The sequence below is a fragment of the Psittacula echo genome, assembly GCF_963264785.1.
Source record: "Psittacula echo genome assembly, chromosome: 6".
Taxonomy (NCBI): Eukaryota; Metazoa; Chordata; class Aves; order Psittaciformes; family Psittacidae; genus Psittacula; species Psittacula echo.
In genome coordinates, this window is record NC_137743.1 from 31141996 (window position 1) to 31164843 (window position 22848).

General features: G+C 39.7%; 3 protein-coding genes across 12 annotated transcripts in view; 1 reads left to right on the plus strand and 2 right to left on the minus strand.

Moving 5' to 3' along the window:
* Positions 1-7716, minus strand: DTX3L (deltex E3 ubiquitin ligase 3L; the record flags this gene model as incomplete). The annotated part of the gene is made up of 5 exons (XM_080620483.1): positions 1-1048; positions 2617-2834; positions 3579-5129; positions 7036-7259; positions 7542-7716. The coding sequence occupies 5 exons, from the start codon at positions 7714-7716 to the stop codon at positions 979-981; spliced, it is 2238 nt and encodes a 745-aa protein (XP_080476609.1). The 3' UTR covers positions 1-978.
* On the plus strand, positions 7700-17893 carry PARP9 (poly(ADP-ribose) polymerase family member 9; the record flags this gene model as incomplete). The annotated part of the gene is made up of 10 exons (XM_080620482.1): positions 7700-7863; positions 8329-8368; positions 9386-10218; positions 11714-11938; positions 12018-12236; positions 13439-13514; positions 13988-14362; positions 15556-15686; positions 16233-16407; positions 17586-17893. The coding sequence occupies exons 1-10, from the start codon at positions 7849-7851 to the stop codon at positions 17891-17893; spliced, it is 2397 nt and encodes a 798-aa protein (XP_080476608.1). The 5' UTR covers positions 7700-7848.
* FAIM (Fas apoptotic inhibitory molecule) overlaps positions 10192-22848 on the minus strand; it is a gene marked incomplete at its 3' end in the record, with an annotated part of 16274 nt that continues 3617 nt past the window's right edge. For 5 of the 10 annotated variants that reach the window (XM_080620488.1, XM_080620486.1, XM_080620485.1 and 2 more), the window contains 3 exons: positions 22329-22557; positions 21594-21643; positions 19973-20122 (listed from right to left, as the gene is read on the minus strand). In XM_080620488.1, coding sequence (XP_080476614.1) covers positions 19973-20122; positions 21594-21643; positions 22329-22557 — 429 coding nt within the window. Of the gene's footprint in view, positions 10331-13866; positions 13961-14385; positions 14921-16313; positions 16428-16515; positions 16639-17899; positions 18003-19918; positions 20123-21592; positions 21644-22328; positions 22558-22848 lie in introns of those variants that run through there. The other 5 variants (XR_013957130.1, XR_013957131.1, XR_013957132.1 and 2 more) reach the window with 5 other exon arrangements.

Sequence of the window (22848 nt, forward strand, 5' to 3'; positions counted from 1 at the left end):
GTATTTTTATATTTTATTTATTGGTTATATTCAATGGCCTAACAAAAATGGTTTAACTCACTAAAAATTATGGCTGCACTATGCAAAAGTTACTTGTTTTACACCCCCCCAAAGGTAATTATCAAGGCTATTTAGACTGTGCAGAGCACAGCAACAAGGTATCTTTGTTATACAATTTAAAGCATATATTAGAACCAATGGGAAGAATATAGTTTTGTAGTTGTAAAGCTGACATAAAAGTTGTATTTAAGTTCAAACACGATGGAAGGCACAGAACCAGGACCCCCTGATCAGAGATGGCCACAGGCACCATTTACTTTCTATTCACTCAAACGTGCCTCAGCATGTAGCACTCCTACATGTTAAAACCACCGCAGCAGCATCCACATATCCCCTCATAAATTATCCATGCTAATTTAATGTGTAAACCCCAAACCACTACTGCCATTTCTACCCTGGAAAGGAAAATAAATGAAAGATCACAGCCTGATCACAGCTGATGCTGTAACAGCTGCATAGAAATTTTCTAGGCAGATGAGTTACCTGATGCTATCCATGATGATAGATGTAATAACACAAAGCTAAAGCATTTTGTCGAATAAAAGCTAGTAGTGGATGTAACAGATTTGGTGATCAGGCTGAGTACTTGTGGGAAAAAAAGTGCAGATCAGATTCGCTGGTAAAATAAGATACACAATTTGAAATTTGACAAGTGCAATAAGTACTAATACTGCACTCACAAGACCCAAATTCTGTAAATGCTACACATTTAGAGAAGCATTATTTGAGGAAGTAAATGATGTGCAAAAAGAGCATATATCACTTGATGAAAAATATTACTTTTCTTAGCTGACTGTGAAATACAAGTGGTTTAAGTGCAGCAGTTGAACAAAGTAATTTCTTCTTAGTGATTGAATAGTAAATTAACTGCTACATGTTCAATTACTGCACTTAAGGATTGACAGTTGATAAATTCCTTTATTCAATTCCTTTTGCTTTCAATTCCAATCGAACCCGGTGCAGATAATCAGGATCAGGATAACCAAAGCTAGGAGAAGAAAAAAAGAATACTTCTGCAATGAAGCACTTCACAGTTCTACAGAACCTTCTCATCCAAATCTCTTAGAACACTTCAAAATTTCATGCACTTCCTTCTTAATCTACAGAGAAAACAGATCCTATTTTGCAGATTAGAGAGGTAGTGCATCTGTAAAGCTAAAAACTTAAGAAAAGGAACTGCTGAATTTGGTTGCCCAAACTGACATCAAGAACTTGATTTTCAAAGCTGCCTGCTGTCTCACTTGAAAATGATAGGGCACTTGGGCATGCATCTTCGTAAAAATCAGAGGCAAAGCATATCCAAGTGAGCATCCAAAACACAAATATAATAGCACCTCTGGATTTTAAGTAAAAGTAGGTATGAAGCAAGTGATAACAAGGGCAAGCAGCTGGGCAAAGGAAGTGACAAAGTAAAACTGTTACTTTCTGTCCCTTTATGATCCTAGCCCAAGACGGAGGATCTAGACATAAACCTTGAGAGCTTGCAAGAAGACACCTGCCCCTGAGAGGTTTAAACAAGCTTGAAAGGATTGTTCCAAGACTTCCTCTTGTCTCTGTAAGACTTTTCGCAGGAGCCAAGTTTTACTGATATTATCTGCAGTTAATAATATCTTTCAGAATGGCCAATGGTATGTGCATTAAGGGGTGGAATTTAGTGATGCGGACCAGAAGGCTGTTACACATTGAGGAACCGGTGATCCACAGTTCACTGGGGCAGGCCCAGGCCTGTGCCATGCTGTGCTATATGTGCAGCATGAGCTTCAGGGCTGTGTTGTGCTTTGCACATCCCATGGCTGTATGACAGACTTGGGCAGCTCTCACTTGGTCCTGGTGATTACATCACCTGTGTATCCTTGCCTTTATCTAGAAGTGCAGCAAGTTCTCAAGAAATACTGAACAGAGTTTCTCTTTTACTAAGAAAATCCTGTAATAGCTCAAACGACCAAAATGAGGTAACCCCTTTTATGGATGTGGTCGGCATGGCATCCTCTGCTCTGATCGGAGGCCCACTGAATGCTGTACAATTCAGGGTTCATAGCATCTAAAAGAACAGAACCATATCTATACTACAATCTCTTCTTGCTGTTAGCCTTCATATGTAGAATTTCAAATCACATTTTACAGAGTCTGAGGGCTGTCTTTACTGTGGTCATAACAGACCAGCACCTCCTGGTGCAAAACAGCAGGTAACAGAAGAGGCCAGGATCAGAAGTCCAACCTTCGCTGCTATCAAAAGCTTGCTGTCCTGTACTATAATTAGTTTCTAACCAGAGCAGTTATTAACTGAGTAGGTGCTTTACACAGCTCACTGGTGAATGAGTTGCCTGAAGGGCAACAGAAACCTGAGCTCATCCTGGTCAGCTGTTTGGACTGTTCAGTTGTCCCAACTGGTGAGGTCGTTCAAGTCTGGATCCATAGAGCATTCCACAATCACTTTGTCAATGACAAAATCTGAATGCTCTAACATGGAAAATATTGAGGGTAGCCTTCCTGACTCATCTAATAAATCAAATTACATAAAGAGCAATAAAATTACATAAAGAGAAGACTACTTACTTGGTAGGTCCTCCCACCATGGAAGTTTTGTGGTGAATATCATTCCATGTGATAACATCTGTTGCACCAGTAGTACGTGATTCCCCCACTGTGAAAATCAATTTTTGGTTAAAGGCTTTTCTGAGGAGCTGCAGAATTTCTTGCCCTTCTTTATTGTCAGGTAAATAGGCTTTTCGAAAAGTTGAAGAATAAGGTTTCCCTGGGTTTGGGTGGTTGCTCTGTTTTGCAGAAAAAAGAAAGAAACAAACAAAAACCTCATTGTATATCATAAATGTTTTGAAAGCATGAAAATGACACATCCCAGCTTTTGTAATACTTTTTATCCTGTCTTTGATTTAGGAGGACATAGTATGACTGATGACTGATTTTGAGGAGTTTTCTCATTAGATGATTTCTTTCATAGAAGTTTCATTCACATTTTCTTGTCATCACTCATGTATCCATTGTTATTTTAAAATTTGTTTTCTCATCTTTGCTGTCTGAAATGCATGTCACTCCACCCCCGACTTTTTCATTTATCCCATTTTTAGTCTTAGTCATGACTCTTAAGCACACAACATAAGCTGATATCTCACCTGAAAAGCTTACAAGCCAACCCATTATTCATATTGGCCCGTTGGTGTCTGCAGCTAAGAGAGTTCCCCCGAAAATACTCACTATACTCACAAAATGTTGTTTAAATGATATTACTTCCATAGATTTCAGTTCAGTTATCCCCAGTGTGCAAACTACAGACAGGTAGCTCTGTCCTGCTGCAAATAAAATGGCTACTGTTTAACTTTTAATTCTTACTGCATTACTTAATTGCACCCAAAAATACTGAATTAAGTACTTGCAGATTTGTACAGAACAAAGAAATGTCTCTTCTGGACGTGCATCAAAATGATAGGAAAACAGTTAATTTTATGTTCAATTTTGGTTTTTTTGTGGGAAAAATCTATTTTATAAATCTTCATACTTACAGTTTGAATACCACCTCGCATATTATATGCAATCTCAATAGTACCACAACTGGGATAACCAGGGAGAGCTGAAGACAGAATTCTACTTGACATTCTCCCCTTTGGCTGGTCTCCTCTCATGACTCCATAGAAGGTATTGCAAATAGGACAAACTTGCTTGTAAGTCATGGCCTGGTCAATGCAACTTTTGCAAAACGCATGTTTGCACTTTCTCAGTGTTTCTTTGTTATTAATTATCTCCATGCAAATTGGACACGTATCTTTTTCTTCTGTATTGTTTTCTTCTGTCTTTGCCTTAGCCCGTCCTTCAGAAGAAAGATTATTCTCTTGCCTGCCATTGTATTTCTCCTCAGATGCTCCCGTAGCTTCTTGATAGCTGAGATCAGAGGTCAGTGGTGTCCTATTTTTACTTTGTATTGAGTCTTCAATGAGAAGAAAGTTAAGAACGTACTTTTCAGCATCAGAAAGATGGTTTGGTAAGCCAATTAACATTAATTTGTCTTCCTTCTTCTTAAGCTTTACATGCAGATTTTCCAATTGTTTTCCATTAAGTAACATATTTAATCTTTCCTTCTGACCTTCTGAAAGCTTCAAGCTGATGAGTTTTTCTCCTAACATTGCAAAAGCACTCTGAAATGCATTGATGAAACATTCAGTAGCATGTGAAGACATATCAAAAGTTTTGATCCTGGGCCTAAATATTATCAGCATCTTCTGGTCATATGAAATGTCTCTCTTTTCAATTGTGGTATTGAATTTGTCTTCAATGTCTTCAATTACTTTGCTTAATATTGTCTCCAACAACTTAAACACAGAAGCATCAACTTCAATTCCATTCCTGTATTTGTACAGTTCAGATGACATTTTCAAATTCTTTTCAGCTTGGCTGTTTTCACCTTCCTCTGCTAGAAATTTTTTGGCAGCTAAAATCTCACTTGCAGGACCATGAAGTAGCAACTGATTCCCTTCCTCTTTGGCAAGAAGATTACTAAACTTAGCATTTAATTTTGCTATTACCTCACTTAATGTGTAGCTGTTTGCAATAGGAAGTTCTTCCTGTCTCAGGTTTTCCACATTTTTCTGAAAAGTTCTGATAAAAAATTTGCTAGCTTGTTGTATTGATGCAGGACTTCTATCAGAAATGAAGCCTACTGATGTGTTTCCATTGTAATGATCTTTACTTGTTATACACACCCCAAAACGTTCATGTAGTTCTTTGATTTGCTCTTTACAGGTATGACTGAAATATTCATAGAGAGCTGATGGAACTGTAAACTCATTCACTTCTTCAGTATTCAGGCCATTTTCATCTTTCAAACCATTCTTACTTTCAGAATGTGAAAAATCAAGGTTCGGATCATTGCCTGAAAGGATATCCTTAAAGTAGCAATAAGCTTTTTCAATGTCTGCAAAATCTCCTGTCAGTTTCTCAGATCCATCAATATCAGGATTTCCTTCTCTCTTTAAATTTGGACATATAATGGTAATTCTCTTCCTTTGCTGTTCAGTGAACATACTGGTATTCAGAGTCGCAGATACTGTAAGAAATATCTAAAAACATAAGAAGAAATCAGTATTTCTTTTTTCTAAGGTTGTCTGCTTGTTGCTTCTATATTTTCAGTAAGGAAAAGCTCTGGTCCATCTCAGTGGGGCCAGGTTACTATAGACACATTTGCACATAGTATTTCTCCTCTGTCATGTATACTGATATTACACATACGTAAGTAAAGCAATTTGCTTCCAAGTCAGCAGCAAAAATGGAACTTATTAATGTCATCAGCACTGCAGGAACAAAGACGATAACTTTGCTACTTATTTTGAGACTGTGACCAGTATCCTCTGCTCCTGACCTGCAGTAATACATTTAGCATAACTAATGCCATTTAATAAGACAAACAGCCATTCTCTGTAAGTAAGCAGGTCACATATTATTCTCTTTCCCCTGTCATTATCAGGCCCTGAAGGTCCTGTGCATCAAGTAGATGAAGCAAACAGGCCTCTTCCTCTCCCTACAATTCTCAAGGTTTCTGGGCACCAGGCCAACTACTCCTCTCCTTACTGGCCTTGAAGCTAATTAGCATGCAGAGCACTGCATACAAAATCAAGCAGTTACAAGTCCCAGGTGCAAACCTGGATCACAACTGTTCTGAACAGTGAGACCCATGATCCCCCAGTGGCCAGGAATACCTCCACCATTCTCTGCTTTCTCTGAGAACTGAGCAAATGACTCATACTTTCATGTGGTTTTTCAAGTTTAGTATGTTACATCAATACAGCAAGCCAAGTACTAAGATTTGACATGATCTGCAGAAGTGATTAGAAACCACAAGCTAAGATTTGCTACAAAATTCAGTGCTATGCTATTTAGAATATTGTCCTACACGGATTCTGCATGTAGAAATCCTGTGCTATTCTGACCATTAATTCTATGCTATGTTAATCACAGAATCCTGATAAAAAAATAAAGCTTTAATTGTAACTGTAACTTGGGGCCATCACCATTCTGCCAAAGTTCCCCAAAAGAACCTGCCTGTTCCCTTAGTGTCTAGCAACAGAGCTACAAGATGTTTTAACAGAACATTTAATATCATATTGTTCTTTAATTATATTAGACTGCTAGTTTTCTCTTACTCTCTTTCTTTAAAAAAGAGAGTCTTTAAAAAAACTCATGCTTTAGTAACTCAGGGTTAAGGCAGAAAATGAGATTTTGAAAAATAACAAGCATGTTCACATCTCTACTTTGCACAGACAGAAGGATAGAGAAATTTGCAGTACACTGCTACAGATGCAAGGTAACCACTATGTTAGCACATGCTATACCTGTTATACTACACAAAACAGGGTAAACCCTTTGGGGCAGCTATCGGTGTCTCTGTAGAGTCATGTCCACATCATGTAACATGTAACCTGGCCCTACCCCATGTCCCTAACACACAGTCAGTCTTTTCTGCATAACTTCTAGTTCAAAGTGTCTGAAATAGTGTTTGCTGTGCTACACCAAATCAGAGCAGATATTTTTAACACTAAGGTAAAGGATGGAAGCAATTAGGACTGTTGGAAGGTGCAAAATGTGCTGAAATAGTGTTAGAGGTCTATGTAGCAGGGAGGGATCCAAATCTTATACAATTCTTCTACCTTTTGGGAGCAATCCTCAGTGCATTCTATTTCCTGAAACCTCCCAGGGTGCTGCTTTGAAGAACAGTGGTTGGCACATACCAAAGCCATGCTGGAGAACATGCTGCCTGTTGGCATGTATGGATGACCTGTGGTACAGCGTTCCAAAGTCATTCCTTGCCCCCATTTTATTGACTAAGATAATGTAACTGACACTGAACATTCTGTAACATGAATGAACATACTTGTCATTAAATATTGAAGAACAACATAAAGCAACACAAAGGACTTGTGAAACTACAAGCAGTCATGGCACTGATTCTTACTGCTCTTCCTGGCGTACCTTTTTGGTAATGACTTCTCTTGTGGTGTCTCCATGGCCTTTGGCTGCCTGCTGCTCCTGCTGAGGAGGTGGGGAAGAGCTGGAGGGGATGGGGCAGCTAGGGAATGCCTGCTTTGTAAACCGGCTTTTGCTCAGGTCTCCTTCTTCCTGCTGGATGACTATCTTCAGGTGCCTGGCACCGATTTCCACAATGTGATCCGTGCGAGATTCCACACTCTTCTTATCTGTAGTAATTTGGGTACAGACAAACAAGGCTGATAAAGTTACCTGACAGCTTGACGGCTACAAGTGGTTGTCACAGAGACCACCTGCCCCTTGCCCACCCAGTGGTGCCCATGGCAGCCATTGCCAGTCCCCTCACACCGTCCCTCGGCCGCGGGACCTGCATGCCAGCAGCCCTTCGGCGTGGCAGGGCTCAGCAGCCCCCTCACCCCTTCAGTGCCGGCGATGGGACCATGCGGAGCCGCACCTCCTGCCCTAGCCCCTGCCCGCAAGCCCGTACGTACCTTGCTCCCGCTGGAAGAGCACCCAATAGGTGTTGGGCACGGGGCCCGCTCGCACCTCGCACTCGCCGCCCCCCGACCTCTTCCCTGACTGGAAGTAGCTCTGGAGCTTGAGCAACACCTTCTCGCCGGAGTCTGGCGCGGGCCAGAGCCGCACAAGCAGCGCCGATGCCGCCATGATGCCACTGCCACCACTGCCCGCTTTCGCTTTCGTTTCCAGCTCCGTCGCTCGGGACCACAGTTCTCCACCCCGCGCCCTTCCCGGGACCGAAGATGAGGGGGAGACGGCCACGCCGCGCAGCTCCAGTTAATGGGCATCCTCCAGGTAACAGAGCGGGGCTGGAGGAGGGGGGAGAGCTCGGGGCTGGAGGCAGCCCCCTAGGGGGTCAGGGGAACTGCGGCTGGAGCTGCCCCTGTGCGACGCGTCAGGCCGGGGCCTCCCTCATAGCTTTGCCACCGGGCTTCAGGCCCTGGGGAATAAATCAAAGCCCGTACGGAAACCCCCAAAGAAAGCGTTCTTTTCTGGCCTGGCTCTCGGGAAGAAGTAAAATTTCCCGGCTGCTCACCACCCACAGGTGAGCCGGAGCTATCGTAAGGTGTGGATAACTTCACGCACAGTGCTTCGGTCACCCCAATTTCAGCCCTGAATAGCATTTTAAATATCAGAACACTTCGTAGTTAGTTTTGAAAAGGTATGCTGCCGGGTTTGCTTGCAACAGAACGCCTCCTGCAGGAACGCAGCGGTCAGGCGGTAACATTTACTTTCTCTTTCTTGTCTTTGTTACAATAGAGTTACTGTCCAGAGACCTCTAAAGAGAAGAGCGGTTTAGGTAAGCCTCTCATTCAGCCATCTGCAAAGTGTATTCCTGTATTTAAGTTGAAAACTGCCAGACACAGCGAGAAAACTAGAAAGTATTGATGTGAAATAGCCAAAAGCAACCTGGAATATGTGAATTAGGCACAATTATGGCTCAACATTATTATTCATTGCTTCAACAGGATTTGCTTGCATTTCTCTTTTAAAAAAGTAAGAGCTCAGAAGTGTTTTGATGAATCAGTGTGTATATAAGTGCAAAATGTTAAACTCTTTACAAAGCAGGCAGCATATCCCAGAGGAAAGTTTGATTAAACTCATACAAATTCATTTACAGTAATTAACATAACTACTTTATGTAGTACTGCTGACATCTGCCAGGAGAGGGCTATATAGCCATAGTGATAATGTAAAAACCACCTCACTCTTTACCATTATTTTTTTCCCTAAAAAAAGTGGTTTCAAAAACCGTCTGAATTCATAAATTCCATACTAAGAAAGAACTTGCTTGTGAGATTTAAGTGCAAATCAAAGAAGAGCCACAGAATTAGACAAAGCTCAGCATAAGGTCTCCATGGCATCATGAAATGAACATATCGGCAAGTGTTCCTCAGCCAGTGTAGCTGTGAGTTACTGACCCTGCAGAGGCCTGGGGAACTCACCCTTGGACCTTGCTGGAAATCAGTAACAAAATGCTAAAATAAAATGCCCTGGAGAGGGCAGAAGGAGGCTTCAGTCTGGAGAGAATACACAGTAGGTAAATGAGAGAGCGAGAACAAGCAGCCGGAGGAGATGTTTCTTAACCAGGTTTCCTCCTCAGGTAAACAGTAAGGCAAACTCAAATCCTCAAGTCACGACAGGCTCAGTGATATTACTCTGCCTGTGAAAAAGGCAGAGAGATCAGACTCTGTCAAAACTTTGGTAGATAATGAGAGTAGGATACAACTGAGAGCTATAAACCACACTTCTATATAAAAAGCAATGTTTTGACAGTAGTATCTTGGGTTTCACTTCATATTATTCTGTATCCTAGGGCCAAGCATGGTAATGGATGAAGACAGCTTGATGATTCCCGTCAATAAAGATGCCTATGAAGCTCTCAAGAAAAGAGAGGACTGTCTAAGTAAAGTTGTTTACAAAAAGTTTGCTTGTACATTGACCTTCAAAGATACAAAATGCACTTTTGAAGTATACAGGAAAAAAACAAAGCAGGGAATTGATATTTGTGTCTGTAAGGATGATCTCACAAGACACAAGGCTGATGCGTTGGTGAATTCAGCCAATAAATTTCTTAATCATTCAGGAGGCCTCGCTTTAGCCCTTGTGAATGCTGGCGGGCCAGAAATACAAGCAGAAAGCAATCATTATATTCAAAAGCATGGAAAGCTCACAGCTGGCAAAATAGCTGTGACAGGTGGAGGGAAGCTCCCTTGTAAAAAAATCATTCATGCAGTTGGTCCATTGTGGGTTGTTTCTGAAAAGGAAAGATGTTGTGACCTGCTTCAGGAAGTTATTTGGAATGTTCTGAGGTATGTTATTGTTCCAAAAAATGGTATAAAGTCTGTGGCTATCCCAGCAGTGAGTTCAGGTATTTTTCGCTTCCCAGTCAATTTGTGTGCTCAAGTGATTGTAATGGCTATAAAGGAATTTATTGAGACCAGTCCACAAAGCTGTCTCAGGGAAATCCACCTGGTGAACCCTTATGAGCCTATAGTTGCAGAAATTAAGGAGGCCTGTGAGAAGTTTTTGGGTGATACCAGTTCACTTCAGGAAACTCTTTCAACTTCATCAAGCCAGCTTTCAACTTACATCAGGCATGGAGGTGTTCAGTTGAGCGTCGTAAGAGGTCTCCTTGAAGAGCAGAAGGTAAGTCTGTCCCATGATACGCTGAACAAGAAGTTGCCTCACAATCCTTGCAGGATTTGGAGCCCAAGAGTTCAGAACACATATTGATCCACTAAGCAGTTATCTTCTCAGCCTGATGAGAAATTACAAATGGCAAATAAATTATAGCGGCAAGGAGTTGTTGGTTTTGTTTGCTGGTTTTTGGTGGGTTTTTTTGTTATGTTTGTTTGTTTGTTTGCCTGCTTGCTTGTTTATCTAAATGGGTATTAAAAATCAGAACATTTTTATTTCTTTTTTGTATACACGCTGTTATGGCATAATAGGAAGCAGCTAAAGATTGGATGATTAATAATAACTTACCCCTATGCTAATGTTTATCTTATTATAACATCATGGGAGTTCACATTTTATCATGAATTCCCTAGAAGTCTACTCTTATTTTTTGTCTTGCTTTTTTTTCTGTAATTTATGTTCTCATAGATGCCACTGCTGGAGGTACTCAGCAAACACTGCAACAGCTGAAAATAACTTACACAGATGATGTGCACCTTACCTTTAAACAGTGCATCATTGAAATTGATTCGTTTAACTTCTTAGCTAGAAAATATGAGGCAAAATATAGGAGTTTAGTCTTAGTAATCCCACAGAGCTCTTAAACTGGAAGCTACGTCACAGGGATGCTATTTCTTTAAAAATACAGAATTTGCTAAACGCAAATCGTAACTTTTATTCTAAAGAAGTATCTTAATTGAACAGAGTTAATTTTGTTCATGTGACAGTGAAAGATAGCAAAGCTGACACTGTGGGGAATTTTATTAAGCAATTATACAGCATTGGAAAATACCACATGCCTTCAAGACTATGAGGAAAATCTGCTCCAAAGTGTTGTAACTCTACAAAATCTTCAACAATTAAAAGCTAGAACAACTACTGTTGTTATCAGCATTCTGAAAACAAGTTTTTTGCATTTTACATATTTAATTTGAAATACAAAAGACCTGCAGGAATCTGGTCTTTCCACTGGAATTTGAAGCAACTGTAGCTTTGGAGTTCCCCTGTGTGCACTGACCCCTCTAGTCTGGTGACTACTGTAACAGGGAGAGCATCAGCAAGGGCTGGGATAACAGCCACAGCCATAGTTCTCTTCTGCTTGTTGATAATTGGCTGCAGAATTGCATTTGGTGAGGCACATATGGGTCACTTCCACAGCTGCAGTAATAATTCTGCTGAACACTCTCAGAAGACTGGAATGGGTCTTGTGCATGCTGTTGACTTCTGAAAAAAACGTAGGCGTTTACTGCCACCAGAATGTGCGTACTTTGATGTATTCCAGCGCTGTCCTTAGTAATAAGCAGTGCTTATTAGCAGTGTTTGAAAGAGAATCTTTCAAACAGCTGATGTGCTGCAGCCACGCTTTTTTAAAATGAATTGTTCCTAGAAAGAGTGTTCTCTATAGTAGCAAAGCTTGCATATTGTAAACTTGAATTATACTGAAACTTTGCTCTTTTTTTGCCAGACTACAGATGTTGTTAATTTTGTATCTGTGAATGGTGAGCCTTACTCTCCAGTTGCAAGAACACTGCTGCAAAAAGCAGGTTCAGCTCTTCAGGATGAACTTAAGTCTCATCTTAAAGATCTTTCGTCTTATAAAATCTTACGAACAAGAGGCTATAATCTGCCCTGTGAGTTTGTGCTGCACACTGTATGGCCACAATACCACCACCCAGTGTTATTGTGTGAGGTAATAATCAGTTTGATTGGTTTTTAATTAATTTTCATCTTGAGTGATGTGGGGACTAAACCAGTTGCTTTTCATGTAGGAATTAAAAGCTGCAGTGACCAGATGCCTGTATTATGTTCGGGACTGCCAATCTCCCTCAGTTTCTTTTCCAGCAAATGGCATTTGCTCATCAGTGCTGCCTATTGGTGTAGTGGCACAGATCATGATTGAAGAGGTTTTAAATTTTGCCAGAGCACAGCCTGAGAAGAAGGTAGATGTGCAGTTTGTCCTTTGCCCACATGACAACGATGGCTATCAGGTAACAAATATGTTATTAACTACTAATAATGAAAACCCAAAACTGTAAAAATATTCTCATAGATGACTACAAATTAGGAAAATCTGAATTCTATGCTATTTACAATGTTTGTGAGCAGCAGGTCCGTTAATGAAACTCTTGCTCTCATTAACAGGTATTACTGATCTTTACCCAAAGTCATCACCCTGTGGTTTGATAAACAAGGGGAAGGGGCTCTGAAATTCTCATGACTGTCAGCAAATTTATAAGAAAGAGTCTACTCTTAACTCATTAAAGAATGAACTTATTCCTTCTTGGGAAATTTCTTTAACCATTTTATTATTTTCTTTTGTATGATGCTCCTAGGGCAAAACACTATTAACTTGTTTTATGACCTAGTGTGATAGAAGGGTTGCTAACAGACAGTGGGTAATTTTAACTGCAGTGGGCCATTTTCCACCTTGAATATTTAGCTGATGTGATTAATACATATATGTTTTAGATAGCTATGAAAGTAGAGTTTGCTTTTGTCCCCATTCAACTTCAACCATTCATCGTTTCAGCTTGGTGCAAGAACTAGGTGAAGGGCAGTTGGAACCATATGATCTTTAAGGTTCCTTTCAATGCAAACCATTCTATGATTCCATGATTCCAAGGTCAGATCTGTCTTCTGTAACTGTCTCATAAACTCTACAGAAAGCTGTATGTGCTTCTCACTTAATCCCTTGATAATCAGGGCACATCAAACTCTTTTTGCTGAAAAATGCAGAGGCAATTTGCCAGATGCCAAATCCACTGCCTAGCAGAGTAGCGCTTCTCAGAGGCTTTCCATGTGTGATCATGAAGTGGAGTTTTGAGGTAAAGGTAGGGGAATAGTTTGGATTTTAAAACTGAGTAAGGATTCATCAGCATTAAACTGCAACTAATGAACATATTTGTCTAGTGTGGTGCCATGAGTTCCAGATATCCCACACAACAAGCAGTTGTTAAAGGTGCCATTCAGTGTATAAGCGGTGTCTTACCTTAGGAGACGTAGAAGAATAGGAATGCTTTTGGTATTGCCAGCAATAAAATTTGGGGAAAAGCTGACAAATGTCCACTGTTAATAATTTCAGAACTGGGGGAAGCAGCTGTAAACTGCTTATCTATCAGAGTTTTGAAAAGACAAATTGTGTATTTGAAAACAGAGATTTCAAACTGCTCCTAAATGTTTTTCTTCCAAGGTTTTCCAGAGAAAATTTTATTCAGCTACACAGAAACTGGGAAAATATCAGTATTACAACAGAAGTGATCATTTCAGTAAGTAACGGGCAGAAGGGGCATTTCAAGTAAATGAGCATTCCAGATTTGAGAATCTGAAATCACCTTCCTTTAGAAAGAACTCAGTGTTTGCATATGTGTCCTGGGGGAAGGAGGAGGCAAAAATGTGAGTGCTTTGCATTTTTACATTGATAGCAACGGAACTGGCCACTCCCTTATAAGATTTTAAACATAAAAATCATTGTCTCTGCTTAACCTGTTAGAAGTCATTTAGTGGAAGGAAATGAATTCTTCATGTGTGTTTTGGTTTGGTTTTGTTGTTTAGTTGTTTTTCTTTTTTCCTGGAAACCTTATCTCCTGGTATCTAAACTCTCTTTTGTTTTGAACATACCAGACGAGCAGTGTATTTCCTGCACACTGCATCTTGGATTACACATAGGAAATTGTGACAGCGCTTGAAAGCTCTTCACTCTTCCAGTGCACTTCTAAAAAGAAAAATATTTTTCTTTCAGGTACAAAGTCAGGCAGTCAGAGTGTAAAAGAGGCTGTAAATAATGAGCCTGCTATTGAACTTAAAGGGAACATGCATATGGCATTGGAAGCAGCAGAATCATGGATCCAAAGCATGATTCAAATTGAGGGAAGTCACTCTGCTGTTATTGAAAACAACTACATTTTTAGCCTTGGTAGAAAGGAGTTTGCAGATCTATCTCAAAAGCATCATTCTAGTGTATGTGTATCAGAAGTGGTGAAAGGTGGAAAAGCAAGACTGGAATTTTGTGGCCCTCCTGACGCTGTGATTGATGCGACGCTCGCAACTGAAAAATTACTGCTTCATATACAAGAGGAGAGTACAGCCAAACAAACGGAACTGCTGTACTTAATGGGTATGTAAACAAGTGCCTAAATCAGGTCAAGTATGAAGCAACATCTGTGTATTGCTGAGAGTGGACAGACATGCATTCAGTTCACACACATACTGAGCATAGCTTTAATTACTAATATTACTGTACCTCTATCTGTGAGCCCCTGAAAGACCATTTGTTAGCTCTGGTTACCTTCTTGGCAGTATTTCCAGTTGGGCACAGCTTATAGAAGGGCTGGCCATCATTGTATAGCCAACTCTAACTGGCTTCCTCCAGGACAGCATCACTTTACAGCCTGGCCACTGGTGACTGACAAGATTTGCACTTGATAAACACATACGTTTGCTGAGCTCTTTTGCTAGCTGCAGCTGAACCCTTGTTGCAGGACCCACCTTGGCCTTGTTCTGCAGAGTCCTTGACTTTCCTTGAGGATGATAAGGCGGCTGAAGCACCTCCCATACGAAGACACGCCAAGAAATTTGGGGCTATTCAACCTGGAGAAGAGAAGGCTGCGTGGAGACCTCATAGCAGCCTTCCAGGGGGCCTACAGGGATGCTGGAGATGACTCTTTGTTAGGGACTGTAGCGATAGGACAAGGGGCAATGGGTTAAAACTTGAAACAGAGAAAGTTCAGGTTAGATATAAGGAAGCAGTTCTTTACTGTGAGGGTGGTGAGGCACTGGAATGGGTTGCCCAAGAATATGTGAATGCTCCATCCCTGGCAGTGTTCAAGGCCAGGTTGGACAGAGCCTTGGGTGACATGGTTTAGTGTGAGGTGTCCCTGCCCATGGCAGGGGAGTTGGAACTTGATGATTTTAAGGTCCTTTCCAACCCAAACCATTCTATCATTCTATGATTAAGTTCATAGAAGTAGTGCATTACAGAAAGCTATTGAGTGATCAATTTTTGTCTCATGTTTGTATAGTCATTCAATATAGACATATAAAAGTTGGGCTGTGAAAAGATGTAATGGAGAAAGATTGTTTTCATTTTTTTTTAATTCTCTCTCTGGTTTCTTTAATAAATACAGAAAAAATAATATATATATCAGTCCCTTTTGGTATTAGCCTCTGGCATTACTTCAGAGAATATTTAACATTATTTCTTTTTAACCAAACTACAAAACTAAAGTATTGGATCCCTGGGTCCCTCCTCATTGCCTGTACCTCAGATGTTATGACCTATGAAAATTTTACTCCCTTATTTGTACCTAGGCCAAGCAGAAGGACACCTTCACAAGATGAATATTACTAAATGCGTCCAGATTTCACTGGTAGAATCACACCTTCAGGAGTTTAAAGACAGAGAGAAAGAGTTTGAAAAAGCTGGGCTTTGTGTTCTCAAGGTAAAGAGGGTATTCATGGAAAAAAGTAAAACTCAGCTGATATATTTGAACCAAACATGCTTAAAAAACTCAGGTGAACTATTTCAATATATTGCTTTTAAAAGTTGAGATCAAATCAGCCTAATCCTTAAAACAGATGTAGTCTTTACTGCTAATAAAAAGCATTTTAAAACATAATGCAACTCCAAAAGTGTGGTTAAATTCTGAGAAGTCCTTTTAACCGTATTGTATATTCTGTTTCTTATTTCATGCTTCAAATGTTCCTTTGTAGGACCTCTAGAGAAAGATGAGATTGGTATGTTAGAATGAGCACAATATTCCAGGACACTAATGCAGCATGTCTGTTTTCTTCTTGGACATGGAACAGTGGTGTGATTCTTTTTCTGTGGATCAGTTGCACACTTCAAATACCTGATCTGCTCTGTGGTCAGTGCCTTTAAGCTAAATCAAAAGTTCTGCCACTATAGAACATAGCCTGATCCAGAGCACTCATGAATTTCATGGATATTGCTGTTTGCCTATACTACACTATTATTTATGTTACAGATTGAAAAGATACATAATCCTCTTTTATCTGCTGCATTCCAACAAATGAAAAAAAAAGTAGAAGAAAACCAGTATACCTACCAAATAACACACAAGTTGTACCAGTATGTTCCGGCGCAGTTCTGTAGCTTGGTGTGCCAGACTGGGTTTCACAGGACATATTCTCCACCAACAGGTAATAATTTGCTTTGGCATCTTTAATCAAAATGAACATAGTGACTGACTACTAAAGTTGGATTAAAATCAGAAAAAATGGCATTGCTAAACAAGAACTGTTTCTTACCTGCATTGAGTTGTATGAGCTTACTTTTTTCTGTGGTAAGATTTTCCTGGATTTTCCTTCCTGATACTGTAATGTCAGTAAGGCTCTGGGAGGACAAACAGGATTCTAGCCTAGCAGACACTGCTGACAGAATATACATACACATAATGTCATGTCCACGTTTTCTTTTATTGTGTCACTTTTAAAGTCAGAAGTCAGCATCTTTATTTACTTGCTGCAGCTTGATGTTTTAAAAAATGTTCAAAGGAATCACAGACTAATTGAGGCTGGAAGGTACTTCTGAGGGTCATCTAGGCTAATTCCCTGCTCAGATCAGGTGCGGTCAGAATCTGACTGAGCAGGCTGCCACTCAAACGAGAGTATCCTTAGGAAGAAAGTTGTGGTTTCTATGAAGTATTGTAGTAGACAGACATTTCCAGAAATGGAAAGGATAAGCATTTAGTGCTTCATTCTGCAGTAGGTGAAGGGTCTGATATTTTGCTGGTCAAACGCAGAACTGGGATTTCAGACAATAAACTGTTCAAAAAAGGGAGGTTTGCCTTTCCTTGTTTATGCATGCATGTGGCACATTTTCACCCTTTCAAAGTAATAAATAGGATGATGGTCTCACTTAATTTCTTTGCACTTTTTCAGGCCATAGGGTAATAGCATTTTTATACAGCATTCTTCTTAAAAATCTCAAAGCTTTTATATTGTAGTTTACATTACTAAAATCTTGCCGCCTTATCTGAGTCCTTAGTACACGCTGACTGAAGTGCTGATATAAATACATTATACCTTGATGTTTCTGTCACTGGATTAACAGTTAAATGAATGGTCATTGCTGGAGCAGGAGTTAAATCAGAATGGCCATCAGCTGTCACTGCTAATGATTCCAATGGGAGACCAGTGCTAGCATTAGAGCCACTTAATGCATATTTATTTGTGAGAGGATGGCACACATTCAGCTGTAATGTAAATGCAATCAAATGTAATACTGAATCAAGAAGCAGACTTTTAGTACCACCACCCCACAACAATCAATTGTTAAAGGCTTTTATTCTTCTAAAAATCTTTCTTTCTTTTTCCAGAACAAAAATATGGAGCTGGCATCTACTTTAAAAGGAATCCAAAAAGTCTAATTGAGGGTAAAACCACACAGGAAACACACTCTAAAATGTATGTGTTTGAGGCTGAGGTATTAACAGGCTTATACACTAAAGGCAACTCATCTTATATTATGCCACCAGCAGTGGAGGGAGATGCCATTAAAGTATATGACAGCTTGGTAGATGATGTAAACAATCCTGACACCTTTGTCATCTGCAACAGTGCTCAGGCCCTTCCACGGTATTTATTGACTTGTAAGGAAACCAGCAGTATCCTGAATAAGAATTAATCAGACCTGTAGCTATTGTGAAGCCCCCTCAGAGCAAGGTCTGGTACTTCCGGTACTCCCCTGGTAGAGGATGTTCTTGCTGTGATCAAAGTGCCTTGTGCAAAGTGCTCTGAAATATCCATAAACAAATGAAGTAAATCAATAAGTTAAGGAGGTTAGAACAACACTATCTGTGAATGGAAGCAGAAGGAAAAGCATCACAAAACACAGTTTAACCTTTATCTGGTCTTGACTTTATGCCTTAAAATGTTCTTAGCATGTGACTATACACCTGATGTTTGCATAGGTTGCTACTCTTTCATTACATTTTCTTAATCTGAGATATTATGTATGTTTGTGAAACCCAAGAAATCTTGGTTGTGCCTTTGATTCCTAATTTTTTTCTGACTTAAACATGTAAATGTATGAGGTCAAAGCTATTTCTGACTCTGGGACATGCTATTAAATGCACACAGTTATGGTAAGTGTGAGGCAATACTTCATGCTTTCTAATGGTAGTTGCTATTACAGTTTTTGTTAGTTAAGATATTCCAAGTATTGTAGACATATGTATTCAAAATAAAAAGTATGACTGATACTATCAGCTAACCTGTTATTTTTCCATATAATCTTAAGAACATGACTTGACTGAGCTTCAAATTTCTCAGTGGCACTGAATCTCTTTGAAAGGCTACAGAATAGTAGAGAACTGATTCAAGCTACAGCATGAAATTTCTCTTTAATTAATCTCCTTCACCAGTATCTTTTAAAGATTACAGTGTCATCCTTGTAGCCAGGTATCCCCATGCTAGGTCTGGAGTGACCCGAAGCCAGTGACTGGAAAAGTCTAAGAGCTACTATAACTTACGTTAATGTAAAAGGGGATTCAGTCCAGCTTTTAGGTACTTTGAAACTTTCTGTACTAACACCTGAGCTATGCCTGGTGTTAGCAGGGTTCAAAACAAATCTATTGCCCCCAACTAAAAGCTACTACCAGATTTGTCCAATCTGAAGCATTTAAAACCATCAGTGACAGCCCCAACTAAACACCTACAGGGCTGTAACAGTGCTGTAATACAGAAACAAAGGCTTGTCTGTCAATATCGGGCCTGCTTCTAGACTGAAAAGCCACCTGTGGTTAAAATGGTAATTATCTGGGGAGAAGTGCTCACATAAAACTACTAGAAACTAACAACAACGTCATATGGAAAGCATTTCAGCCACATGTAAAGCACTATGCTAATGGAGAGCAGTTTGAACCCGAAAACACAGATGAAATTAGCATTTAATAAAACTTTTCAAATAATCTATTAATGCATTTGTTTGCTATAAGGGTGCTGAGGCCCTGGCAGAGGTTGCCCAGATAAGATGTGGGTGCCCCATCCCTGGCAGTGTTCAAGGCTAGGTTGGATGGGGCACAGTGGTCTAGTCGAAGGTGTCCCTTCCCATGGCAAGGGGTTGGAACTGCATAAGCTTTAAGGTCCCTTCCTACCCAAACCATTCTATGGTTTTGTGAATTCCAGCACATTTGTACTGCACCCACAACTCCCAAGATTAACAGTCACCGTGCTAGGGACCATCCAAAAAGAAATTAAGTTATAAGAGTCTAACTCTGAACTCTTCAGTAAGGTTGCAAGTGGATATTTTTTTTTTAAAACTGATTACCATTTTTTTTAATAGAAAAAATGATTACTGAGAAAACTGTAACAGCTTACTCCAGTGCCCAGCACATGCTTCCTTCTCCCTCCATGTACACCCGCAGTTTTAAAGGATTCAGTCTTACCAAATATTTATCTTCCATTTTATTATAGCGAGGTATTTTCTAGTATATAATTTCTACTTAAGCTCACCAGTATTCTCTGCACTGGGTGACAAAATGTATATATTTATATACTTATGTATAGAGTTTTTAAAAAACGGTCACATAAGAGGTTGTATATAATAATTTTCAACTGGTCCATAAAAAGAATAATTCCATATACATAAACTAGAAAATAAACCCAGCACAAACCAGACGTACCAAGTAGTACATATTAAAATAATTACCACAGTAATTGAAAATTCCTTATCTTAGTCCTACAATAATCAGTTAACTGGAGGCTACTCCACAGTCTCTGGGATTTCTCTGTCATCCACAATAAGGGTATGAATAATTCCTTCCTTTCGTTTCCCACTACTGACAGCCTTAATGCAACAGCTGTGATCACCAACACTGAAGTGAGTTTCAGTCCCATCTTCTACAAACTCACCCTGGGAGAAAGGAGACAAGAATAACATCAGACATGTGCTACTTTAGTAAAGTAAAAAGCTCAAGCACATCGGACTGTTTCCAAGGTCAAGATCCCTCCTGGTTCCCACAATTACAGCAGCTCTGAGTACCTGTGACAAATACAGTGCAAATGCTTAACAAAACTGCGGAATCTCAGACTGGTGCTGTGTTGAGGTGTCCAGTTAAAGATTTGTGACTATTAGGTGGCAATCAAAATTTCACATAATCAGAAGTGGTAAAACTGAAGCTTGTGAATTAGCATCGTTGATCCATGTCAGTAAAACAAAAATAGGAAAGAGAGTTTCCTTCTGAGTTGTGCAGTACAATCAGTAAGTTCCACACAACTGAGGCTGAAGTGGCAGTAAAACATGAAGTATTCAGTGGTGCCACCTACAGCAGGATGAAGAGATCCCTGGCTGGAGTGTAATAGTTGTGTGGTTTGGATACACAGCTCCTGCTGCAATTACATTATTTCCCATTATGGATTTTGCCATGGATGGCTGTGTTTTTGTCATGATCTTTGGGAGGGTAGAAAAACCTGTGTGCTACTCTAACACAAGCACAGTTTGACAATGAAACCTGTACATGTAGCTTGCAAGAGTATCTCCTAGTGCATAGTCCCAGCACATGCTCCTAGCACGTGAAAGGCTGAGAATCATTAAGAACAGAAATTCTAATTCACTGAGAGAGCATGTTTCTTCCACTGATTACCACAGAAACATCTGGTGAATCTTTTCATCTTGTTTTCAAGCACAGCAAACCTGTTGATTTTACAATTTTTACTCATCCAGGGACTTACTCGTGGCAGTAGTAAACACAGTAACAGCTCTCTAGTGAGAAAGCATATTGTTTAAGGATGGGGAAGCCTACATAGTATGTATTTTGAAAGCCACTTATAGTATAAAAAGACACCAAATAGAGTAAACCTTCTAGCCGTCAACCTAATCTAACAAATGACGCAGATGTGACAGAAAGGCAAAAACTTGTATTTGTTCCAATGAGACTATTAAGCCCTGTGTTAGGGACCATCTCTAGATGGAAAAAAAACCAGAGTCAGACTACATGTGTTTACCTCTCGGTCACAGCTAACATGAGCAGATTTGGAGGAGGTGGCTCTACACTCTGCATTACACTCAAGTCCCTTCCATTTCCCTGAAGGTTTTCTTGTGAAAATCCTGGACAACCGACCCAGATTTATTTTGCTTGTCTAAAAACTGTAAACAAAAGCATTGTTTACCCTTAAATAGCTAATGTTTGGCATCCCAATTCAGGCATTGTCAGTTATAAGACACAGTGAAGATCATTCAGAACAAACTCATAGTGTACTGCCTGTCCAGGCATATGCTCATACTCTGTGGTAAAGTGAGGTAACGTGCCCCTCTGTGGCTCACTTTGCTAAGCTTTGGTTACCTAGCCATAGCCGGTGAAAAACCTTTGGAGATGATCACCTACCGCTGTTTCCATTTTTTGACCGTTGCACCACACATCCATTGTGTCCTTTTCTGTGAAGGAAACAGAAAACAAAAAGTAGAAAGAACAAGATATTTTTTTCCCTTACAGACAGGAAGATCAAAGAATTTTAAAGATTTACTGTGGAATTTTACTTTCAGTTCCCAAAACAAGCTCATTGTTAGCCATAGTACCCAGGCTACAGGGTTTCTTCTCATATTGGAAAGATGGGAGGCTCTGGCATCAACTGGCAAACAACTTTTGCTATCAACATAAATTTTTACCTCTCCCTAGCCCTGGCTACTGTTCTGGGTTATTCTGAATACTGTCAGAGATATTCTGACATTCTTAAACTGAAAAATTTGAAGAAAGAAAAATTTAGGAATTTCTGCTCATTATTTGAGTGCTGCTCATCCAGTGAAGCTCTAACATCTTCTTCCAAGTCAGCAGTGTTATTTAACATGCTTTACCCAGACAACTGTCTTGCTACATTGCTAGGGCTTTCTTTTCTTCTGGTTTTTTTTTCAAATCTAGACCATGCTGTCGCAGGCTCACACAGGTGTAACAAGACCATTATTTTTCAAGCTGTCTTTGGAACTAATCCTAAACTTCCAGATCTAGGCTTTTACACTGCAACAGTTCTAGTCACTGAACTGTGCTTTCTCTTCCTTACCAGTTATTAAATGCGTACAAGTTTACTCAAAGGCAGCAACACAAAGTCATTCAGTGTTTACTTACCTAGAACAACTCTATAGTCTGCACCACCCAAGCTCAGTACCCAAGTATTGGTTGTTTTTGACCTGTTCTCCATATACTTCTTGAGGCTCTTCCCATTGATCTCCAAAGTATATTCATATGCAAAGCCACTGACGGCATCAATGTTAATAGTAGCTTTGGTTTTGGATGCTCCAACAGTGAATGTTTCTTTACCCACTAATTTAAACATCCATTCTTTTCTTATTTCTTCCTGCAGAATAAAACAAAAGCAATGGGTATTAATTGATAAAACATGAATGCATGTTTTAGTGTAAGAAAAATTAACTAGATCTTGGGAAACAGCTCAGTACTTAACTATTATTTCAGAAAGAATAAATACATGGTATTTTCTGTGCCTACAATGCCTCTGCCCAAGGACAGCAAAGCACTTCATGAATATTCATATCTTAACTGTAACTGAAAAAAGAAATCAGCTAAAGTTAATCAACTGAATACACCTCACTTGCATTTATTAGTCTTTTTGTTTGTTCTGATGCCTGTT